This window comes from Lathyrus oleraceus, chromosome 3, assembly GCF_024323335.1.
Source record: "Lathyrus oleraceus cultivar Zhongwan6 chromosome 3, CAAS_Psat_ZW6_1.0, whole genome shotgun sequence".
NCBI classification, from domain to species: domain Eukaryota; kingdom Viridiplantae; phylum Streptophyta; class Magnoliopsida; order Fabales; family Fabaceae; genus Lathyrus; species Lathyrus oleraceus.
In genome coordinates this window covers 275519176-275539927 of record NC_066581.1, presented here as the reverse complement: position 1 = coordinate 275539927, position 20752 = coordinate 275519176, and the positions used below count along the sequence as shown (strand labels likewise).

Below are 20752 nucleotides of genomic sequence, written 5' to 3'. Positions count from 1 at the left end.
TTAGAGGATGGTCCTTAAACAAGGAAAGAGACTAAGGATGAAGATGGTGAGTAATACCAAATCATCTAAAAAACTATCATTACAAGCGATTAGTCAAGCAACGTAGTTTTGATGAAAGATGAACACACGCATAAGGTTCAAACAAGTTTCTAGATAAGTGGGTCTTGGTTCATGAAAGTCATCAAGAGCTTAATCAAATCCTCAATAAGATCTGAACAACCCATTCTAAAAAACACACAAAACAACAACCCAAATAGCACAATCAAGATGCAATAAAAATTGATAAAGAAATTAACATGGGTTCAATATCAAAGATTAATGTTTGGTAAAGAAGAGAGAAGAATGGTGTAAAGATGAACACACTAAAGATAAGATGACAAAAATCACTATTTTTGTCTCTATGAAAAATCATATATTTTTACACTTGTTACTGTAATCAAAATAAACAAGCATTTAAATGAGTGATGAAAATTTGGGTTTTTATGGTTTGATTCGAATTAAGAAGGAAAATTGATTTGAATCAATCTAAACATAACCAAAAAGAGTTTCTTTTTCAGGCACGTGATTCAAATCATTATTTGTAGTTGTTTCGAATCAAATGGGATTCTGATTCGAATCATGTTCAAAATTTGATCTGAATCAAATGATCCAGAATGTAATCCCAATTTTTAACAGGTGAATGATTCGAATAAGATATTACACATGACCCGAATCAATTACCAGAAACATCAAAATCCAAATGTTCTAACTTGTAATTCAAGTTACTCATGTGGAAGTGAGAAAACAGTCACTTTCATAGGCTCAAAAAGGAAATAGCTAACAATGATCAACTAATATAATACGAAATACAAATGGGGTCTTAGTGGTACAATTACTTAACCAAACGATTACAAAAATTGGAAAGAAATATTTCAATCACACGAATGAATTGAAGTAGTATACAAATTAAAAATACACAATGAAATAATAGTTTAATTGTAAAACATCAAAACTCAATAGATACTTAAAGCACGTAAAATATACCAAATGATACTATGTGCTTCCAGTCTCCCCCTTTTTGATGTTTGGCAAGATTGTGAGATTATTGTTGATGAAATAATCCAGTGTGAAGTTTGGAATTTGATGAAACATTAATCATACTGATGACTGTCAGATAGTAATTTCTTTAAGTCGTAAAAGTAGTAAATCTCCCCCTGTATTAAACACTTAATGCGCGTAAATATCGACAATATCTCAGCTACCTCTTCCCCTTGGTCAAATATCAAAAATGAGAAAATCAAACAAAAAAAGAAGAAAAACACACAAAGAATCCAGGCTAACATAAAATCCAAAACAAAATGCCACACTTAGTGAATCATGAACACAACCGTACATATCGCATACAGTAAATACTCACAAATACACAACGTGAAAAAGATAACAATATAAAGTAGCAATAGAGCGAATATAACAAATACCAAAACAACGTGAATTCAAATTATATGATTCACATGGTACACAAAAGTTGTTCTAATAAAGGATCAAAAGGTCACAACATCAATATAGTTCAAACATAAACAAACATAATATATAAAGACTAAACATGCTAAATGTCATGACATGAAATGTTATGAAGTATCATACAAAATCAGTAGAAACAAAATCAGAGGATGGTGGAGGAGGTGCAGTAGCAGCAATAGGATCTTCCGGAACAGGAATAGTTGCTCCAGAAGTGTCGTGATGAAAGAGTAGTTGTTACCATCTAGATAATCAACTGAGTTCTTCCCCGATTCAATTTGACTTGCCAAGAGTCCTTCTAATGCAAGAATCTCTTCCTTCATCTTCAGCTGATTGTCCTCTCCAACATTTGGAAGCGCATCAATGTGTGCCATGATAAGATACTCTCTTATATGATTATCTGCAAGTAGCTTATGAGCATATCATCCAACAGTTCCTTCACATAAATAGATGTGGAAGCAACAACATTTCCACCATCAGTGGATGGACCAATATCCTCAGGAGCTTCCTTCTCAACAATCTTATCATCACAGATCCTTCTACCAGAAATCTCCATATAGTAATAGTCACCATTCGAATCCCTGTAATACCTTATTTTTTACACAACACCATAATCTATAATTTTGGATATTCAGTGAGATCTTCCTTCTTGCACTCAATGCCACTAATTTGCAAGATCATCATAATAAAAGAAGAGAAAATATAGGTTTCTTAGGGTTATCTCTGCAGTAAATCATCCTGTCAAAGATGAATTTAACCCAGTCATTCTTGTATGTCTTGATGTTATAGATGAGACACCACATCAAGAACAAGCCGTTGTCATCAGCCCTATTAGAATTGCCTGGTTTCCTAGCCAAAATCTTCACAATAACCCAGTGAATCAACCTCATACCAAACTTGATTTGGCTTACCCTCAAGTTAGACATTTCCATGTGTTCACATACATATTTAGAAATATACAAAACAAAAACAACTTTTTCATAATGTTTTCCTTTTGAGTTAGACACATTTGTTCCTTCACTTCTCATACCAAAATAATTGATGAAGTCATAGTAGCCAAACTTCATAATTTTATCCTTAAATTTACTTTGCAAACCAGGAGTGGTGAGTTCTAAATTATAGTAAAAGGCCTTGACATAATCAGGGTTGTACTTCCGATTCATACCAATGAATATCAATAAATTGTTGTCAGCGAATGGTTTCAAAATTTTAGTTTTTAACTCATTCTCAACAGAGTTATTCACATAATACTCAGGGTCTACCAGTTTGTAAAGGAAATCATCAATGTACTTTTGCAAACTATCCTCAAGTAAGAGATTAACATCTTTACCACATAGCTTGGCTAGAGAAGATGGACTTGCATCAGATGACCGCTTGGCTTTCTTACTCAAGACATCATTTATAGAATCTTTGCTTGCTTGTACTTTGGTTCTGGACCTTTTTGGAATGGGTGGAGGTGATTCAGATTCAACAACTTGTTGCTTTCCCATTTACTTGTCAGTACTCACACAATTACCATGGCCATGACTCATGATAATGATGATATATGATATTGGTGATGGGGGATGTAACGAGATGATAGATGATAATAGGTGATGAGTGATGTAATGAGATTATAGATGATGAGTGAAAAAAATTTAGTGTTGGCTCAAATTTAGGGTTTAATGATAAAAGAAAATATGATGAAATGAAGTTTGAAAGAAAACTGAAAAGAGGTAAGAGTAAAATGAAATACGCGGCCCTTCAATTTTGATTTGGATCAGGCCTTTCAAGTCTGCAATATGATTCAGATCAAATTGAGCTGATTTGAAACCCAAAAAAAGTGATTTGAATCATGGGCTAAGTGTAAAGATTTTGATTCGAATCAAAATCAAACGTCTCAATTCACAAGAATTTGATTCAGATCATAATTTAGTTCAAAACCAATTATTTGAATCCAAAGACCAATTTTTTTTAAGGAAAGTGAGACCGTTTCACTCACCAAAATACCCTTTTAAAAATAACTTTTATATGGATGAGAAAAACATGTTATGTTATGAAAAAAATATGAGCCATTTTATAGTGAAGATGCCAAAATGAATTTTTAATCCAAATCGGTTTTAATGTAAATTTACAAATTCCTTTTAATGTATGAAAGAAATAAAAAATGAAAATGCATGAGTGTATAAGTGATGCATATGAAGGCAATGAACAAACGACATAAATGATAAACAAATGTGTTGAATGATTCAACAATTAATGAGTGAATGTACAAAAATAGCACAAACATAAACATATACAAATCAAACAACACACATATGTAACACAATAAATACTCCAATGCATACACAAAAGAATTAAATGGGAGTTGGAACAATCATACCAATTTTGACGATCTAAGCTTAATTTGCTCATAACAGTACCAAATGGAAATCAACAAAAAGAATAATCATAAGATCTAAACACGAACATTCAAATATAAATTGGATAGAAATCCTCTTGAACGTATGAAGGACATTATCAGACTCTCCTTCATAAGGCTCAGATAAACTTGAAACGACAATACTATGATCATTATTGATTAATATAACTTGTCAATCCCGAATCATTGATTCAACTCTTGGACAATTGATAAGCACGTCAAGTAAATTCCTTGAATCTTTTGTAGATAGTTGAAACTTTGGAGAATCATTGCCAATAGTCACAAAATTGCCTCCATCTTCTTTTGCACACTGACCTTGGAAAATTAGGTCACATGAAAATGCTTTTGTTTATAATTTCTTTTTTCATAATACTTTTCAGCATATTATAGTGAATGCATGACACAAGAATTAGGATCAATCTTGGACAACCTTTAAGAAACAATGCCACAAACAAGCTGCACATATCTCAGAAAACTTGTTAGTTTAATCCTGGATGAATCAACACTTAAAGAATATCTTAAATATAATTAATGCTTTGAAGACAAATCTAGTAAGACTTTACTTTGAAATAATCTATGTAATGCATTGTAAGAGAATGATTAATCATAAGTAATTCAATATAATTTCATGGGGGATTCATTGAATTGTACAAGCTTCCATAATGTTTAAGAAAACTCGTATGGGATCGTAGGAACCATATCCTCAACTTTTGGAGTCGCTAGACTTTGGTTAAAAGCCGAACTTTGATACCAATTTAAAAACTTTTAGGTCCCATAAAATGAAATCAAAGATTTTAGAAAGTGCGAAAGCAAAATACAAAGACGAGAACTTGTAAGCATCTTAATGAATCAAGTTGCATGAAATGGTACATTAGAGAACTTATAGAAAGAATCATTTCTAGCTCAAGTCGTTTAAACGACATACAAAGCCACTTGCAAATGAAGTGATTTAAAAACACATTACTTAGATTATCTTAACAATGTATAATTAACTTCATGATGCCTAAGTTTTTATGGAGCAAGGATGTTCTCCATGTTAGATCCTTTGTTGCCTGAAGGCTTATGCAAAACAAGATTCCATCTGATGATAATCTCAAGTTGAGAGGTTGCTTTTTGCCCTCTGTTTGTAGTCTTTGGAAGCTTAGGGAAGAAACCACATTCTATATATTCTTTGAACGTAATTTTTCCATTAACATTTAGACATGGTTTTCCGAGGTTCTTAACACAAGGTTGCATCTTGCTTGCCATGAAGATATTTGGAAGATTTGTGACAATGTCTGGACTCCTAAATGTAGGGTGGTAATACATGCAACCATTGTCAACATTATATATGTAACACCCTTCTAAAATACCTCAATATTTAATTAAATCAACAAAACATAAATCAGAGTAGATATGCAATTAAGGGTGTCACACTTGACACTTCACACCAATCATCAAAATATCCTGTCATGCTCATTTATTTAATCAAAATAAAACATTTGCATAATTTGCAGCGGATAAAATCTAACAACAATGCAAAACATGTAACATATTACATGTAAACTTGTTCAACAATCAACAATGAAAAACAAGTAAAACATCCCGTCCCGATGTTACATCTACCAGAGCATGACCCACTAAGGAACTACACTAGACTCCAAGGACTAGCTTCTACTCAATCACTGCTCGTTACCTGAAACATAGTTGTAAGGGTGAGTTCCTCAATCGATATAATAAGCATTATAAAATATCATATAATGCTAAGTAAATTAACACATTTCATCACCCTAATCATATCACACATTCAACAACGGTAACATCAACTCATAATCATCATCATACTCAACTCAACACAAAACACACGTATAATATTGGAATACATCCATTCATATTATACGCCATACATACATTATGCAATGAGACTCCATGCATGCGGTACCGACTATTCGTGAACATATAGTTCAACCTCACCGATCAAATCCAGATACGGCTACCAAGCTCACTAGTCCCACTCATTTGAGACCTAGTGACTCACTCACTAATTCCTCACCATGGGAATTAGCTACCACCCCAAGGGCTATGATATGCACGCTAATCACCTAGCATGCAAACATCAACAACAATCCACAATACTCACTCACTAATTCCTCACCATGGGAATTAGCTACCACCATAAAGGCCATAATATACATGCTAAATCACCTAGCATGCAAACATCAACAAAATTCAAAATAGACATATGCTCACACTCTAAGCCATAAACAGTCCATTCACAATTGCATACATAACAGATACATTCACAGTATTATGCATACCATCATACGTCATCAGCATGTTTATCACAGAATCATATCATATCATGCTAAATAATAAATCACCGTATTAGCACACTCTACTAATACCTACACTGCTCAAACAACGGGAAATGATCCCTACTATATCATACATTAGCTAAATTACATCACCCAGCTGCAATGACCAAAACTGCACAACAACAGCTCGGAAAAATCACAATTCTGCCCATACGCGTATTGCCTAGTCCCATACGCGTATGGCCCATTTCTCAGCCAATCCCATACGCGTATTGTCTGCCTCATACGCGTATGCTACGCGTACCACTTCCTCATACGCGTACCAACAGAGACAAAACCACGTTCAAAACATCATCTTCCTCATCCATACGCGTATTGCCTAGTGCCCTACGCGTACCAGACCATCTCATACGCGTATTGCCTAGTGCCATACGCGTATGACCAGAAACCAGAATTCCAAATCTGCTATGGTTTTCTCTGCTACGAGATTCTCAGATCCCACCTTCCACATTCCAATTTTTACACAACATTCATTCATATTGTCTAACACAGATCATACACATTCAATCTCACAATTTCTAACCTTATTACCTCTAATTCCTACGAATTTCCTCAACCATACTCATATCTCATTCATCCAAAATTTCACAATTTCAACATTCATCATCTAATTAGAGTCAAATCAATGGTTTATCACTACCCATTACATGTTAACCCATAATACCCATTAAACGACGATAAACCCCCCTTACCTGAGTTAATCCTGCAAATCCTTAGGCTTCGAGCTCTTCCTCTCTTCAACCCTTGTTCTCTGGCTCTTTGCCCTTTTTCCACTTTAGAGTCGTTTCTCTGTTTTCACGTGAAAACCTCTTTTTGCCAAATGGGACTCTTTTTACTGATTCCAACATTATATTCCAATAATAATAATTCCAATAATAATAATCCAATTATTTAATTAAATTAATAAATATATTATTAACTTATTTTAAATAATTATCTTATTTTTATCGGGGTGTTACAACTCTCCCCCACTAAAAGAGTTTTCGTCCTCGAAAACATACCTCAAGTGAATAACTCAGGATAAGACTCCTTCATCTGACTCTCAAGTTCCCAAGTCACATTGCCACCTGCTGGTCCTCCCCAAGCTACCTTTACTAAAACAATCTCTTTACCCCGCAACTGCTTCAACTCTCGATCCTCGATCCTCATAGGTGATGTTTCAACAGTCAGGTTATCTCTCACCTGTACATCATCTACTTGGACCACATGCGACGGATCAGGAATGTACCTCCTCAACTGAGACACATGAAAAACCTCATGCAAATTCGCAAGTGACGGCGGTAAAGCGATACGATAGGCTACCTCCCCTATCCTCTCCAAAATCTGATAAGGACCAATAAATCGAGGTGTCAACTTCTTCGACTTCAAAGCTCGACCAACCCCAGTTATCGGAGTAACACGAAGAAACACATGATCTCCCTCTTGAAACTCAAGTGACTTCCTCCTCTTGTCGTGATAACTCTTCTGACGACTCTGAGCAATCCTCATCTTCTCCTGAATCATCTTAATCTTTTCCGTAGTTTGTCGAACAATCTCCGGTCCAACCACAACACTCTCACCGGACTCATACCAACATAAAGGTGTCAGACATCTCCTACCATACAAAGCTTCAAACGGTGCCATACCAATGCTCGAATGAAAACTATTGTTGTAGGTAAACTCAATCAAAGGTAAATAACAATCCCAAGCACCTCCCTTTTCCAAAACACAAGCCCTCAAAAGATCCTCTAGTGACTGAATCGTCCTCTCAGTCTGACCATCAGTTTGCGGATGATATGCAGAACTCAATCTCAGCTTAGTTCCCAAAGCCCTCTGCAAACCTTCCCAGAACTTCGATGTAAATCTAGGATCTCTGTCCGAAACAATACTCGACGGAATACCATGCAAACTTACAATTTTCTCAATATACAATTCAGCTAATCTCTCTAACGAATAATCCATTCTGATCGGAATGAAATGAGCCGATTTTGTCAATCTGTCAACAATCACCCAAATAGCTTCAAAATTCTTAACTGTCCTCGGTAAACCAGAAACAAAATCCATACTGATACTATCCCACTTCCACTCTAGAATAACCAACAGTTGCATTAGCCCAGACGGCTTCTGATGCTCAATCTTTGACTTCTGACAAGTCAAACAAGAATAAACAAAACTCGCAATTTCTCTTTTCATTCCCGGCCACCAAAATAACTTTTTCAAATCATGATACATCTTCGTAGCTCCAGGATGAATACTCAGGTCACTACGGTGTCCTTCCTCAAGAATACTCTTCTTCAGTTCGGTAACATCCGGAATACACACCCGATTACCAAATTTCAAAACACCATTCTCATCAACTCTGAATTCACCACCTTGACCTTGATTCACTAGAGTCAACTTATCAACCAAAAGCATATCGGATTTCTGACCCTCTCTAATCTCATCCAGAATACCACTCGTTAACTTCAACATTCCCAATTTAACACTATTGTGAGTACTCTCACACACCAAACTCAAGTCTCTAAACTGCTCAATTAAATCCAATTCCTTAACCATTAACATAGACATATGCAATGATTTCCGACTCAATGCATCAGCCACTACGTTTGCTTTACCCGGATGGTAATTCAAACCAAAGTCATAATCCTTCAGAAACTCTAACCATCTCCTCTGTCTCATATTCAGCTCTTTCTGATCAAACAAATACTTTAAACTTTTATGGTCACTGAAAACCTCAAATCTTGACCCGTACAAGTAATGCCTCCATAACTTCAGAACAAATACCACTGCTGCCAACTCTAAATCGTGTGTCGGATAGTTCCTCTCATGAACCTTCAGTTGTCTCGAAGCATAAGCTACAACCTGCTTATTCTGCACCAAAACACCACCTAAACCCAACAATGAAGCATCACAGTAAACCTCAAATGGTTCTGACGGACTCGGTAATATCAGAATAGGAGCAGTAGTTAACCTTCTCTTTAACTCTTGAAAACCTTCTTCACATTTTGAGTCCCAAACAAACGCTTGCCCCTTTCTAGTCAACATCGTCAATGGTAACGCCAACTTAGAAAATCCCTCAATAAATTTCCTATAATAACCTGCAAGTCCAAGAAAACTCCTTATCTCAGAAACTGACTTCGGAGCTTCCCACTTAGATACCGCTTCTATCTTAGAAGGATCAACAGCAACACCACCTCTTGAAATCACATGACCAAGAAAACTAACCTCTTCTAACCAAAATTCACACTTAGACAGTTTAGCAAATAACTTCTTTTCTCGTAGAACTCCTAAAACCACTCTCAAATGTTCAGCATGCTCTTCTTCAGATTTCGAATACACCAAAATATCGTCAATAAACACCACAACAAACTTGTCTAGGTACGGATGGAAAATCCTATTCATATACTCCATAAATACTCCAGGCGCATTAGTCACACCAAAAGGCATCACAGAATACTCATAATGTCCATACCTTGTTCTGAAAGCAGTCTTCTGAATATCCTCAGTTTTCACACGTATCTGATGATACCCCGATCTCAAATCTATTTTGCTGAACACACTCGCACCAACCAACTGATCCATCAAATCATCAATCCTCGGCAAAGGATACCGATTCTTGATCGTCACTTTATTCAGTTGCCTGTAGTCCACACACAACCTCATAGTACCTTCTTTCTTCTTAACCAACAACACTGGTGCACCCCACGGTGACACACTCGGACGAATAAATTTCTTATCCAACAGATCTTCCAACTGACTTTTCAATTCAGTTAACTCAACAGCAGACATACGGTACGGAGCCATCGATATCGGCCTAGTACCAGGTACCAAATCAATCGAGAACTCAACTTCACGCTCTGGCGGTAATTCATTCACTTCTTCAGGAAACACATCAGGAAAATCACACACCACGGCTAGATCGCAAATCACCAGTTTATCTTTCGCCTCCAAAGTCGCTAACAACATAAACAACTCCGCCCCATCTGCTACTGCCTCATTCACCTGTCTTGCTGATAGAAACAAACTCTTTTCTTCCTCAATCTCAGGAAAGATCACAGTCTTATCAAAACAGTTGATATAAACTCGGTTAGACACCAACCAGTTCATACCCAGGATAACATCAATCTGCACTAGTGGAAGACACACTAGGTCCATCCCAAAGTCTCTACCAAAAATACTCAAAGGGCAATTTAAACAAACTGAAGTAGTAGTCACTGAACCCTTCGCAGGAGTATCAATCACCATACTCCCATGCATCTCAGATATCTCTAATTTAAGTTTCACAGCACAATCCAAAGATATAAAGGAATGAGTCGCACCTGTGTAAATAATAGCTACAAGAGGAAAGCCATTAATATAACACGTACCTCGGATCAAACGATCATCTGCAGAAGTCTCAGAACCCGATAAAGCAAAGACCTTGCCTCCCGACTGGTTCTCTCTCTTCGGCTTAGGACACTGTGGACTGATATGACCCACTTCTCCACAGTTGAAACAAGTCACAGTCTTCAACCGGCACTCTGCAGCCAAGTGACCACCTTTTCCACACTTAAAACACTTCTTCTCATTACTGGTACACTCATGGATACGATGTCCCGCCTGACCACATCTGTAACACTTAGCAGGGGCACAGGAGTCTCCCCCACTAGGCCTCTTCATCCCACTCTGTCTCTGGAAACCTTTGCCAGCTGCATACGGTTTCCCACGAGCATTCTGATTCTTGCCTTTCCTATCAACCCTTTGCTGATAGCTCTCCGCTCTGGCCTTGGTATCCTGTTCAAAAATCCTGCAACAGTCCACCAGGTCAGAAAACACTCTAATCCGCTGATACCCAATAGCCTGCTTGATCTCGGGACGTAACCCGTTCTCAAACTTCACACATTTTGAAAATTCCCCAGTAGCCTCATTATAGGGAGTGTAATACTTCGACAGCTCTGTGAACTTAGCAGCATACTCAGTAACAGACCGGTTGCCCTGCTTCAATCCTAAGAACTCTATCTCTTTCTTTCCTCTGACATCCTCTGGAAAGTACTTCCTCAGGAATCTCTCTCTGAACACCGCCCAAGTGATCTCAGCACTCCCAGCAGCTTCCAACTCAGTGCGGGTAGCAACCCACCAATCATCTGCTTCCTCTGACAGCATATGCGTACCGAACCTGACCTTCTGGTTATCGGCACACTCAGTCACTCGGAAGATCCTCTCGATCTCCTTCAACCACTTCTGAGCACCATCTGGATCGTATGCTCCCTTAAACATTGGAGGATTGTTCTTCTGGAACTCACTCAGTTGACGAGCAGCTCCCAGTCCCACAACATTCGGATTTCCTCCAAGTACTCCAGCTAGCATACCCAGAGCCTCAGCAATCGCAGCATCATCTCTACCTCTTCCAACCATCTCTATTCTGAAAACCCAACAAGCTAAAACAATAAGTACTGATAGGGTTACACAACACCTATCACGTACAGGGGAACAGAATAATTACGACTCGACTCGACCGACTATGCTCTGATATCACTAATGTAACACCCTTCTAAAATACCTCAATATTTAATTAAATCAACAAAACATAAATCAGAGTAGATATGCAATTAAGGGTGTCACACTTGACACTTCACACCAATCATCAAAATATCCTGTCATGCTCATTTATTTAATCAAAATAAAACATTTGCATAATTTGCAGCGGATAAAATCTAACAACAATGCAAAACATGTAACATATTACATGTAAACTTGTTCAACAATCAACAATGAAAAACAAGTAAAACATCCCGTCCCGATGTTACATCTACCAGAGCATGACCCACTAAGGAACTACACTAGACTCCAAGGACTAGCTTCTACTCAATCACTGCTCGTTACCTGAAACATAGTTGTAAGGGTGAGTTCCTCAATCGATATAATAAGCATTATAAAATATCATGTAATGCTAAGTAAATTAACACATTTCATCACCCTAATCATATCACACATTCAACAACGGTAACATCAACTCATAATCATCATCATACTCAACTCAACACAAAACACACGTATAATATTGGAATACATCCATTCATATTATACGCCATACATACATTATGCAATGAGACTCCATGCATGCGGTACCGACTATTCGTGAACATATAGTTCAACCTCACCGATCAAATCCAGATACGGCTACCAAGCTCACTAGTCCCACTCATTTGAGACCTAGTGACTCACTCACTAATTCCTCACCATGGGAATTAGCTACCACCCCAAGGGCTATGATATGCACGCTAATCACCTAGCATGCAAACATCAACAACAATCCACAATACTCACTCACTAATTCCTCACCATGGGAATTAGCTACCACCATAAAGGCCATAATATACATGCTAAATCACCTAGCATGCAAACATCAACAAAATTCAAAATAGACATATGCTCACACTCTAAGCCATAAACAGTCCATTCACAATTGCATACATAACAGATACATTCACAGTATTATGCATACCATCATACGTCATCAGCATGTTTATCACAAAATCATATCATATCATGCTAAATAATAAATCACAGTATTAGCACACTCTACTAATACCTACACTGCTCAAACAACGGGAAATGATCCCTACTATATCATACATTAGCTAAATTACATCACCCAGCTGCAATGACCAAAACTGCACAACAACAGCTCAGAAAAATCACAATTCTGCCCATACGCGTATTGCCTAGTCCCATACGCGTATGGCCCATTTCTCAGCCAATCCCATACGCGTATTGTCTGCCTCATACGCGTATGCTACGCGTACCACTTCCTCATACGCGTACCAACAGAGACAAAACCACGTTCAAAACATCATCTTCCTCATCCATACGCGTATTGCCTAGTGCCCTACGCGTACCAGACCATCTCATACGCGTATTGCCTAGTGCCATACGCGTATGACCAGAAACCAGAATTCCAGATCTGCTATGGTTTTCTCTGCTACGAGATTCTCAGATCCCACCTTCCACATTCCAATTTTTACACAACATTCATTCATATTGTCTAACACAGATCATACACATTCAATCTCACAATTTCTAACCTTATTACCTCTAATTCCTACGAATTTCCTCAACCATACTCATATCTCATTCATCCAAAATTTCACAATTTCAACATTCATCATCTAATTAGAGTCAAATCAATGGTTTATCACTACCCATTACATGTTAACCCATAATACCCATTAAACGACGATAAACCCCCTTACCTGAGTTAATCCTGCAAATCCTTAGGCTTCGAGCTCTTCCTCTCTTCAACCCTTGTTCTCTGGCTCTTTGCCCTTTTTCCACTTTAGAGTCGTTTCTCTGTTTTCACGTGAAAACCTCTTTTTGCCAAATGGGACTCTTTTTACTGATTCCAACATTATATTCCAATAATAATAATTCCAATAATAATAATCCAATTATTTAATTAAATTAATAAATATATTATTAACTTATTTTAAATAATTATCCTATTTTTATCGGGGTGTTACAATATACACCATCTGGAACTGCAAAATTTTGGTAACATTCCAAGACAACCTGATGACTTGGAGGAATGTTATCATAGACATCAAGGTTTGTCAGTTTCAACAACCAAGCACACATTCAGGACTCCATGTCAAACTTCAGAATTTTGAAGATTTTTGATGTGCATGCCCATCCTCCACGACCATCTCCAATCAATTAGGTCTTTTGGGCACTATATATTGCTAATTGGGTGAAGGCCAACACAAATGGTACAAACAACAATGTCATTGTTGCTCGTGGTGGACTTTTCAAAAGCAACAATGGAGACTTCCTTGTAGGTTTCTCTGAGAATCTCGGGATTCACAATGCTTTTTATACAGAGATTGCAGGCGTATTAAGGGCCATTGAATTTGCTCAGTCCAAACATTAGCGAAACTTATGGTTGGAGACAAATTCCTCTTTAGTGGTCAAAGCTTTTAACAAGTAAACAACTATCCCTTCGAATATAAGAAACATATGGCTCAACTGTCAAGTTTACACTCGGAAGATAAATTTTTCGATTACTCATATGTATAGAGAGGTCAATTCTCGTGTCGGCTTGTTGACAAATGAAAAGCTTGATTTACTTTCATAGTATTCCTTCATTGTTATGTCTCATAAGCTCTTGCCAAATCTTGTTTTCAATAAGTTAGGAAGACCTAATTTTAAGATCACATTTTTGATTGAGAGTTTGGTATGACCGCTCCTTTTTGTAGTCTATCTTTTCTTTTATTGGATTTTGTCTTTATAAAAAAAACTTTTACACATTATTTTACTTTAATATAAAAAAGATGAGTTTAATAAAGATGCATTACACCAACACAATATAAAATATTTTTACATGCAATCTAATAAAAAAACCAATTTTCATGTCATTAAAATAATTTTGAAATTTTAGATGATTTGACGAAACATAGGCCAATAGTTAATTATTTCTAACGATGCATATTCTATCTTCTCTAAAAAGATTATTTTATTTTATTAACTAATTTTGTGTACTATTATTAGAAGATAATAGCGAAAGTTTTAAGCAATTTATTATTTCAGATAGAGATAATACATTTTTTTAGGTAGCCTCCTTAACTATGTACTAGTGCTAGTATTAATTAACTAGTAACACTTTTCTAAATGTTTTTTTTTAAAAATATCTAGAACTCTATTCTTTTTCATGATAGAACCCTATCCAAAAAATAATAATAATGAATTGTTTAATATTAAATAAAAGTCTAAAGAGACTTTCCCCGTTTCTTCAAAGTCTATAAACTCTCTCTCTCACATAAATTTTTCTTCACCTTCTCTCTCTAAAATTGAGATTTTACAAACTCAACACAAGAACGAGTCTCTGGTTCACTGCGATCTCCGTGCTTTTCTCCGATTGTTTCTCCATTTTCATCTTCTCCGCATCCCACTCTTTCCCTATCCATTTCTCTCTCTTCACATTCCACTCTTCTCGTTTCTGAACCCATTTCAGCCTCTCTTTCATCCTCATTTCTAGCTTCTCTTCAATTCCATTCTCATCCTCAACCTTTGATCCAAAAATACACTCACTCTCTATCTACCATTTGGGTTTCTTTTGTTCTTTCAATTTGTTAAAAAAATTGTGTCTTTGTGGGAAATTCAAGTGGATTAACATAGATCTGCACTTTATGTACATGTGTCTATAATATGTTACTCTATAATAAACAAAACTTATAAAAAAAAGCTCTTTTGTTTTTAGTTTTTGGGTTTTCCATTAGTATCTATTTTCTATATATTTCTTACATCTTATGCTTATCTTATTTGATGATTTGATGATTGTGAATGAATGAATGACTTCCATTTACCAATCTCAATCTGAAAATCGTGTAATTGCAACTGTAACTGTGATAAAAGTTTCAGAAAAGAAAAGGGCTGTTGAGTTTTGAGGTTGCAGGTGAAGTGTTTGTTAAAAGGTTTTTATTTTACTTTATTGTGTTTTTGTTAAGTGGGTTGTGACGGATTCATCAAGAGAAGGAAGCTTTTGTTCAGGTGGTCTGGATTGTGTAATAAGCATTCTAAGGGCTCTAAAGATGGGGTCCTGCTTCTCTGCGGAAAGCAGGAGCCCTCACCCCACTTCGCCCTCATCATCATCTTTTAGGAAAAGCAAAAAAAACGGTAAAAAGAAGCATGGATCAAGAGGTTCTTCTTTTGAGTATTGGAGGAATGAGCCTCTTCATAAGATCCCTGATAGGATCTTCCTGAATGGCTCATCTGAATTTGCTTCCTTGTTCACTCAACAGGGCAAGAAGGGTACCAACCAAGATGCCATGGTTGTTTGGGAGGTTAGATCTTTTTCACATTTTCTATAATCCAAACAATATCCCCATTTTTTTTTTGTCTTTTGTTTGTTGTTTAGCTTTTGCAACACTTTTAATCTCATTGTTCTCACAACTCATGATCTTATTCAATCCAAATATTAAATCAGATTTATTCCCAAACCTTGGATTTCGTACCTTGCATTACTTGCACATATGTTTGTATTCTTCATGTTCCTGTGCTTTCTTTGCAAATATATATGTAGTTTTGTACATGGTAGTGGTAGCCTCTGTAGCACTTGTACTTCCGACCAAAGGCATGTCTGCTGACCAACATGTGACATGTGACCCGCATATGTAGTTAAATTGAATCACCTTGTCTTAAGTTATTTCTGGTGTATACGTGTGATGTGAGTGTTGTGTCCAGTATTTGTGTCTGTGTGAAAGCTCCATAGTGGTAGACACGGATCCTTATCCATAATCCATAATTCAGTTCCTAGTTGGCTAAGTATGACACTCTTTTCTTTTTGCTTACCTAGCTTTTCATTGAGGGTCTAATATTGTATCCTCGGTGAAAGAAGATGGATGGTTCTAGTCCTAAAAGATCTTAGTTGTGACTCCCCACCCCTTTGTGATCTTGAAAGAACTTGATTATGTAAAACTGATTTGATAAAAATTGGGTTTGAAGAAAAGCGATCAATGTTTGGATGTTTAATATTGCAACACTTTGTTAGCTATGTTTCGACAATTACAATTGTTGATACTTGCCATTTGTTTATCATATATTGCAGAACTTTTGTTCTAGAGAAGATACAATTTTCTGTGGAGTTTTCGATGGTCACGGTCCATATGGTCATATGGTTGCAAAAAGAGTGAGGGATTCTCTTCCTCTAAAACTGAATACTCATTGGGAACTTAATGTATCTGGTGGGGAAGTCCTTAAGGAGATTAGCAATAATGCTACAGGAAGCACAAACTCTGAAGATGTAGCATTTATATCTGCTGATGAGGAGTCCAGGGTATCCATTGATACAGAGGAAATGGAAAAATTCCCAGAAATCTTTCAAACACTTAAAGAGTCCTTTTTAAAGGCATTCAAAGTTATGGATAGAGAATTGAAGACGCACCAAACTATTGATTGCTTCTGTAGTGGGACAACAGCAGTAACTTTGGTTAAGCAGGTATTGACTTGTAAATCTATGGAAAACTAGTGATGCTCTCGCATTCAGTGTTGTCAAATAGCGTCTATAGCAGTGGTTTCTATAATGTAGAACTATTTGAACAAATCACTGTTGATCTGCGATACACTATTTAATTCAAAGTATTGGTGGCGTAACGAAATTTGAACAAACTGTAATTTTCTGCAATCTGCAATTGATTTGTTCTATTAAAATTGTTTGCTAGGAATTATTTCTGACCATAGAAGATTGTGTTTTCTATAGGGTCATGATCTTGTTATTGGAAATATTGGGGACTCTAGAGCTGTGTTGGGTACAAGGGAGAAAGATGGTTCTCTTGCTGCAGTCCAGTTAACTGTGGATTTAAAACCCAATCTTCCAGGTATAGTTCTTGCCTACTTTGTTCAACATAGTGGCATCAGACTGTCAAACATCTTAAATCAAGCCAAGCAATAGTCATGTACACTTTTCGTAGTTTATTCTTGTGTCAGCATGCTTTTATTATGTGTAAATATATGCACTTGTTGGAAATTATGAATGGCCCATGTAGATGCTGACATAGAATAAAAGGGACAATAATCCTATGCGTGCATGTATTGTCTATAAGTCTTACCTCACGTTTTTCTTGATCGTTTACAGCTGAAGCAGAGAGAATTCGCAAATGTAGAGGACGTGTTTTTGCTCTTCGTGATGAACCTGATGTTTGTCGAGTCTGGTTGCCGAACAATGATTCCCCTGGCCTTGCAATGGCAAGGGCTTTTGGAGATTTTTGTCTGAAAGATTTTGGACTAATATCTGTTCCAGAGGTGTCACACAGAAGACTCACGGAGAAGGATGAGTTTGTTGTCATGGCAACCGATGGGGTATGATACCTGACTTCTATTCTAGTATAGTAATGATAATTGCTCTTGCCTTTATTAAGAACCAGTTTTTTTGGTGTTAACCATTTGATTAACAAGAGAAACAAAGTCTAGCCAAAGATTGTTTTAGTAAAGATTCAAATCTTGGGTATTCCGATATACTCGTTCTGAGTTGAAAGTTGAAACTCAATAGCTACTTGAACTCAACCATGCTTTCGAGAAAAGTTTTCTGTTATCATTTCTTGTTGTCAATTGTAATTACAAAAATGTCACTTACTTTACTTTTTCAAAGATTCGAATACAAAATAATGAAAACAGAAAGAAGAAAAAGAATGTTCTCATTATTTTGTGTCTAAAACTTTGAAAATATTAAACTGAGTTAAAACAAAGTGACATTGTTGTAACTAAAATTGAAAATATGAAAGAAAAAAAACGTTAACCAAACAGGTCGTAAGCTTTGTTATCATCACATGTTACTACTTATTTCGTTTAATTTTTTTCCTATATCCATCTCAAGTATATGTGTGCTTGTATATGTCCAGATTTGGGATGTGCTATCAAACAAGGAAGTGGTAGACATAATAGCAGCTGCACCACGGCGTGCAACAGCAGCTAGATCACTGGTTGAGTCAGCAGTTAGAGCATGGAGATACAAATACCCAACATCAAAAGTTGACGACTGTGCCGTGATTTGTCTCTTTCTAAACTCAGGCATACAAAAAATCTCCACTGCCTCTCATGCAAACAATTCCAAAGAGCATCCTCGAAGTTCAGGAATTCAAGTCAGCGACAACGGTGATAATGAAGGTGTTTCTGAAGCTAATGCTCTAGAAAGATCAGGAACATGCAGAGAAAGCAATAATAATAACAACATTGAGGAAGAGGAAGAGATAGAGATAGATGCTGAGGCAGAAAAAGAGTGGTCTGCTCTCGAAGGTGTATCGCGTGTCAACACATTATTAAACCTTCCAAGATTTGTTCCTGATAAAGAAGACAAATCAGCTGCAGCAGCAGGGACCAGAAAACTCAAATGAAAATTGCAATGATTCATTCAAGCAATGAATATTAAGAGGGCCCTTTACCTTTTTTGTTTTGTTTTTTCTCCAATATTATTTTAGGTACATGCATTTTCTTTTGTTCACATATGTTTTTTTTGTTTAATATTCCATTCCCACCAATTTGATGGTTTTTGTTTTGGTCTTAGAAATATGTCCAGGCTGTTTTAGTGTCTGGAAATTTGTCCTTCCTCTCTTGTGTGCATCAAAATTTTTGTAAAATCTAAACTCTTGATATATTAATAAAGTGTTTTTTTTTGGGATAAAGTATTGATGTATTTTTTTGTTATTGAGAAAATCCAGCGTGGTTCACGAGTTGGTGTGTGACAGTTATTAATTATTAATGTGTTATGCATGTTGTTGTTGTTGATGATAAGGATAGGCATAGGTAGTGGTTAAAGGTTAGGTTGAAAAAATGAAGTGGTGTATATATTTTCAAAGTTTTACATCTTTCTTTTTTCATATGGAAATTAATGTGATGATATGGTTTATAGCTGGTGCCAGGGTAACTCGTGTGGTGTGGCCGGTGACAGCAAATCAAGTGGGAGATAAATGTATGAATAATGTGATGTTAGGATGATAGGTCAATTTTTGTTGAAAGACAGGTTTACAGTTTTACATTTATGTTTGTGTGGAACACCATTCAGTCAAACTAACTATGTATATTATTTACTATTCCCTCCGTTAAGTGTAATTTCTTTTTAATTTTTAAAAATATCGAGAAGATAGTTAATAATTATTGTTATTTTTTCAATAATATTTTTTTTTTTTATAATATTTTTAACTATTTATTATTATTTTTTTCTCTATAATAATTATCTAGGAATAGTGATAAATTAGAATGAATCTAAAAAAATCAACTTTTTCTTAAAAAAGATATTTTTTTAGAAACCTATGAGGTTTGCAACACTGGAATAATCTTATTCAATGTAATAGTACTCTACAAAATTAAATGTGGCCACTTCTTTAGACCATTATTGAATTTATTTATTTTATGTCTTTCCATACTTTAGACCATTATTGAATTTATTTATTTTGTCTTTCGATACTGTTACTCTGCCATCCCTCTCACATGTTTCTCATGCTGTCCCGATCTTCATCTATATATTAATTTAATGTAATTGATTGCATTTACTAGATCAAAATAATGGTATGTATTGAGCCGGATTATTCACCCACTATATGTGATCCATATCCGGTATTTTATTAGTACTATCAAATAAATGTAACAATTTGTATTTAATATATATATATATATATATATATATATATATATATATATATATATATATATATATATATATATATATATATATATATATATATATATATATATATATGCACTGTCAGTGTAAAAAGATTTACATTATCAATGAATCACTATCATCCGTTTCCATTACTTTATATATTTTCAAAATAAAAGTCAAACATATTTCAATATCCAACGTTTAGGATTAACTGACGCTGTAAAATTCCATTACACTGTTAGTGTATTTCAATTAAGTCTCTCTCTCTCTCTCTCTCTCTCTCTCTCTATATATATATATATATATATATATATATATATATATATATATAGTTTATGCATAGATTAAAAGTAGTGTACTATCAGTGTAAACTATTTTTACACCATCATTAAA

General features: G+C 35.8%; 1 protein-coding gene across 1 annotated transcript; it reads left to right on the top strand.

The window, feature by feature from the left end:
- The first annotated feature begins 14989 nt into the window (after positions 1-14989).
- On the top strand, positions 14990-19379 carry LOC127126967 (probable protein phosphatase 2C 33). Its single transcript, XM_051056040.1, has 5 exons — positions 14990-16046; positions 16811-17200; positions 17462-17579; positions 17837-18060; positions 18600-19379. The coding sequence occupies exons 1-5, from the start codon at positions 15795-15797 to the stop codon at positions 19089-19091; spliced, it is 1476 nt and encodes a 491-aa protein (XP_050911997.1). The 5' UTR covers positions 14990-15794; the 3' UTR covers positions 19092-19379.
- The last annotated feature ends 1373 nt before the right edge of the window (positions 19380-20752 follow it).

Coding starts and splice junctions, on each gene's coding strand:
- LOC127126967 (XM_051056040.1), top strand. CDS start 15,795: ATGGGGTCCTGCTTCTCTGCGGAAAGCAGGAGCCCTCACCCCACTTCG. Junction 17,580..17,836: donor TTTAAAACCCAATCTTCCAG/GTATAGTTCTTG, acceptor GATCGTTTACAG/CTGAAGCAGAGAGAATTCGC. Junction 18,061..18,599: donor TTGTCATGGCAACCGATGGG/GTATGATACCTG, acceptor GTATATGTCCAG/ATTTGGGATGTGCTATCAAA.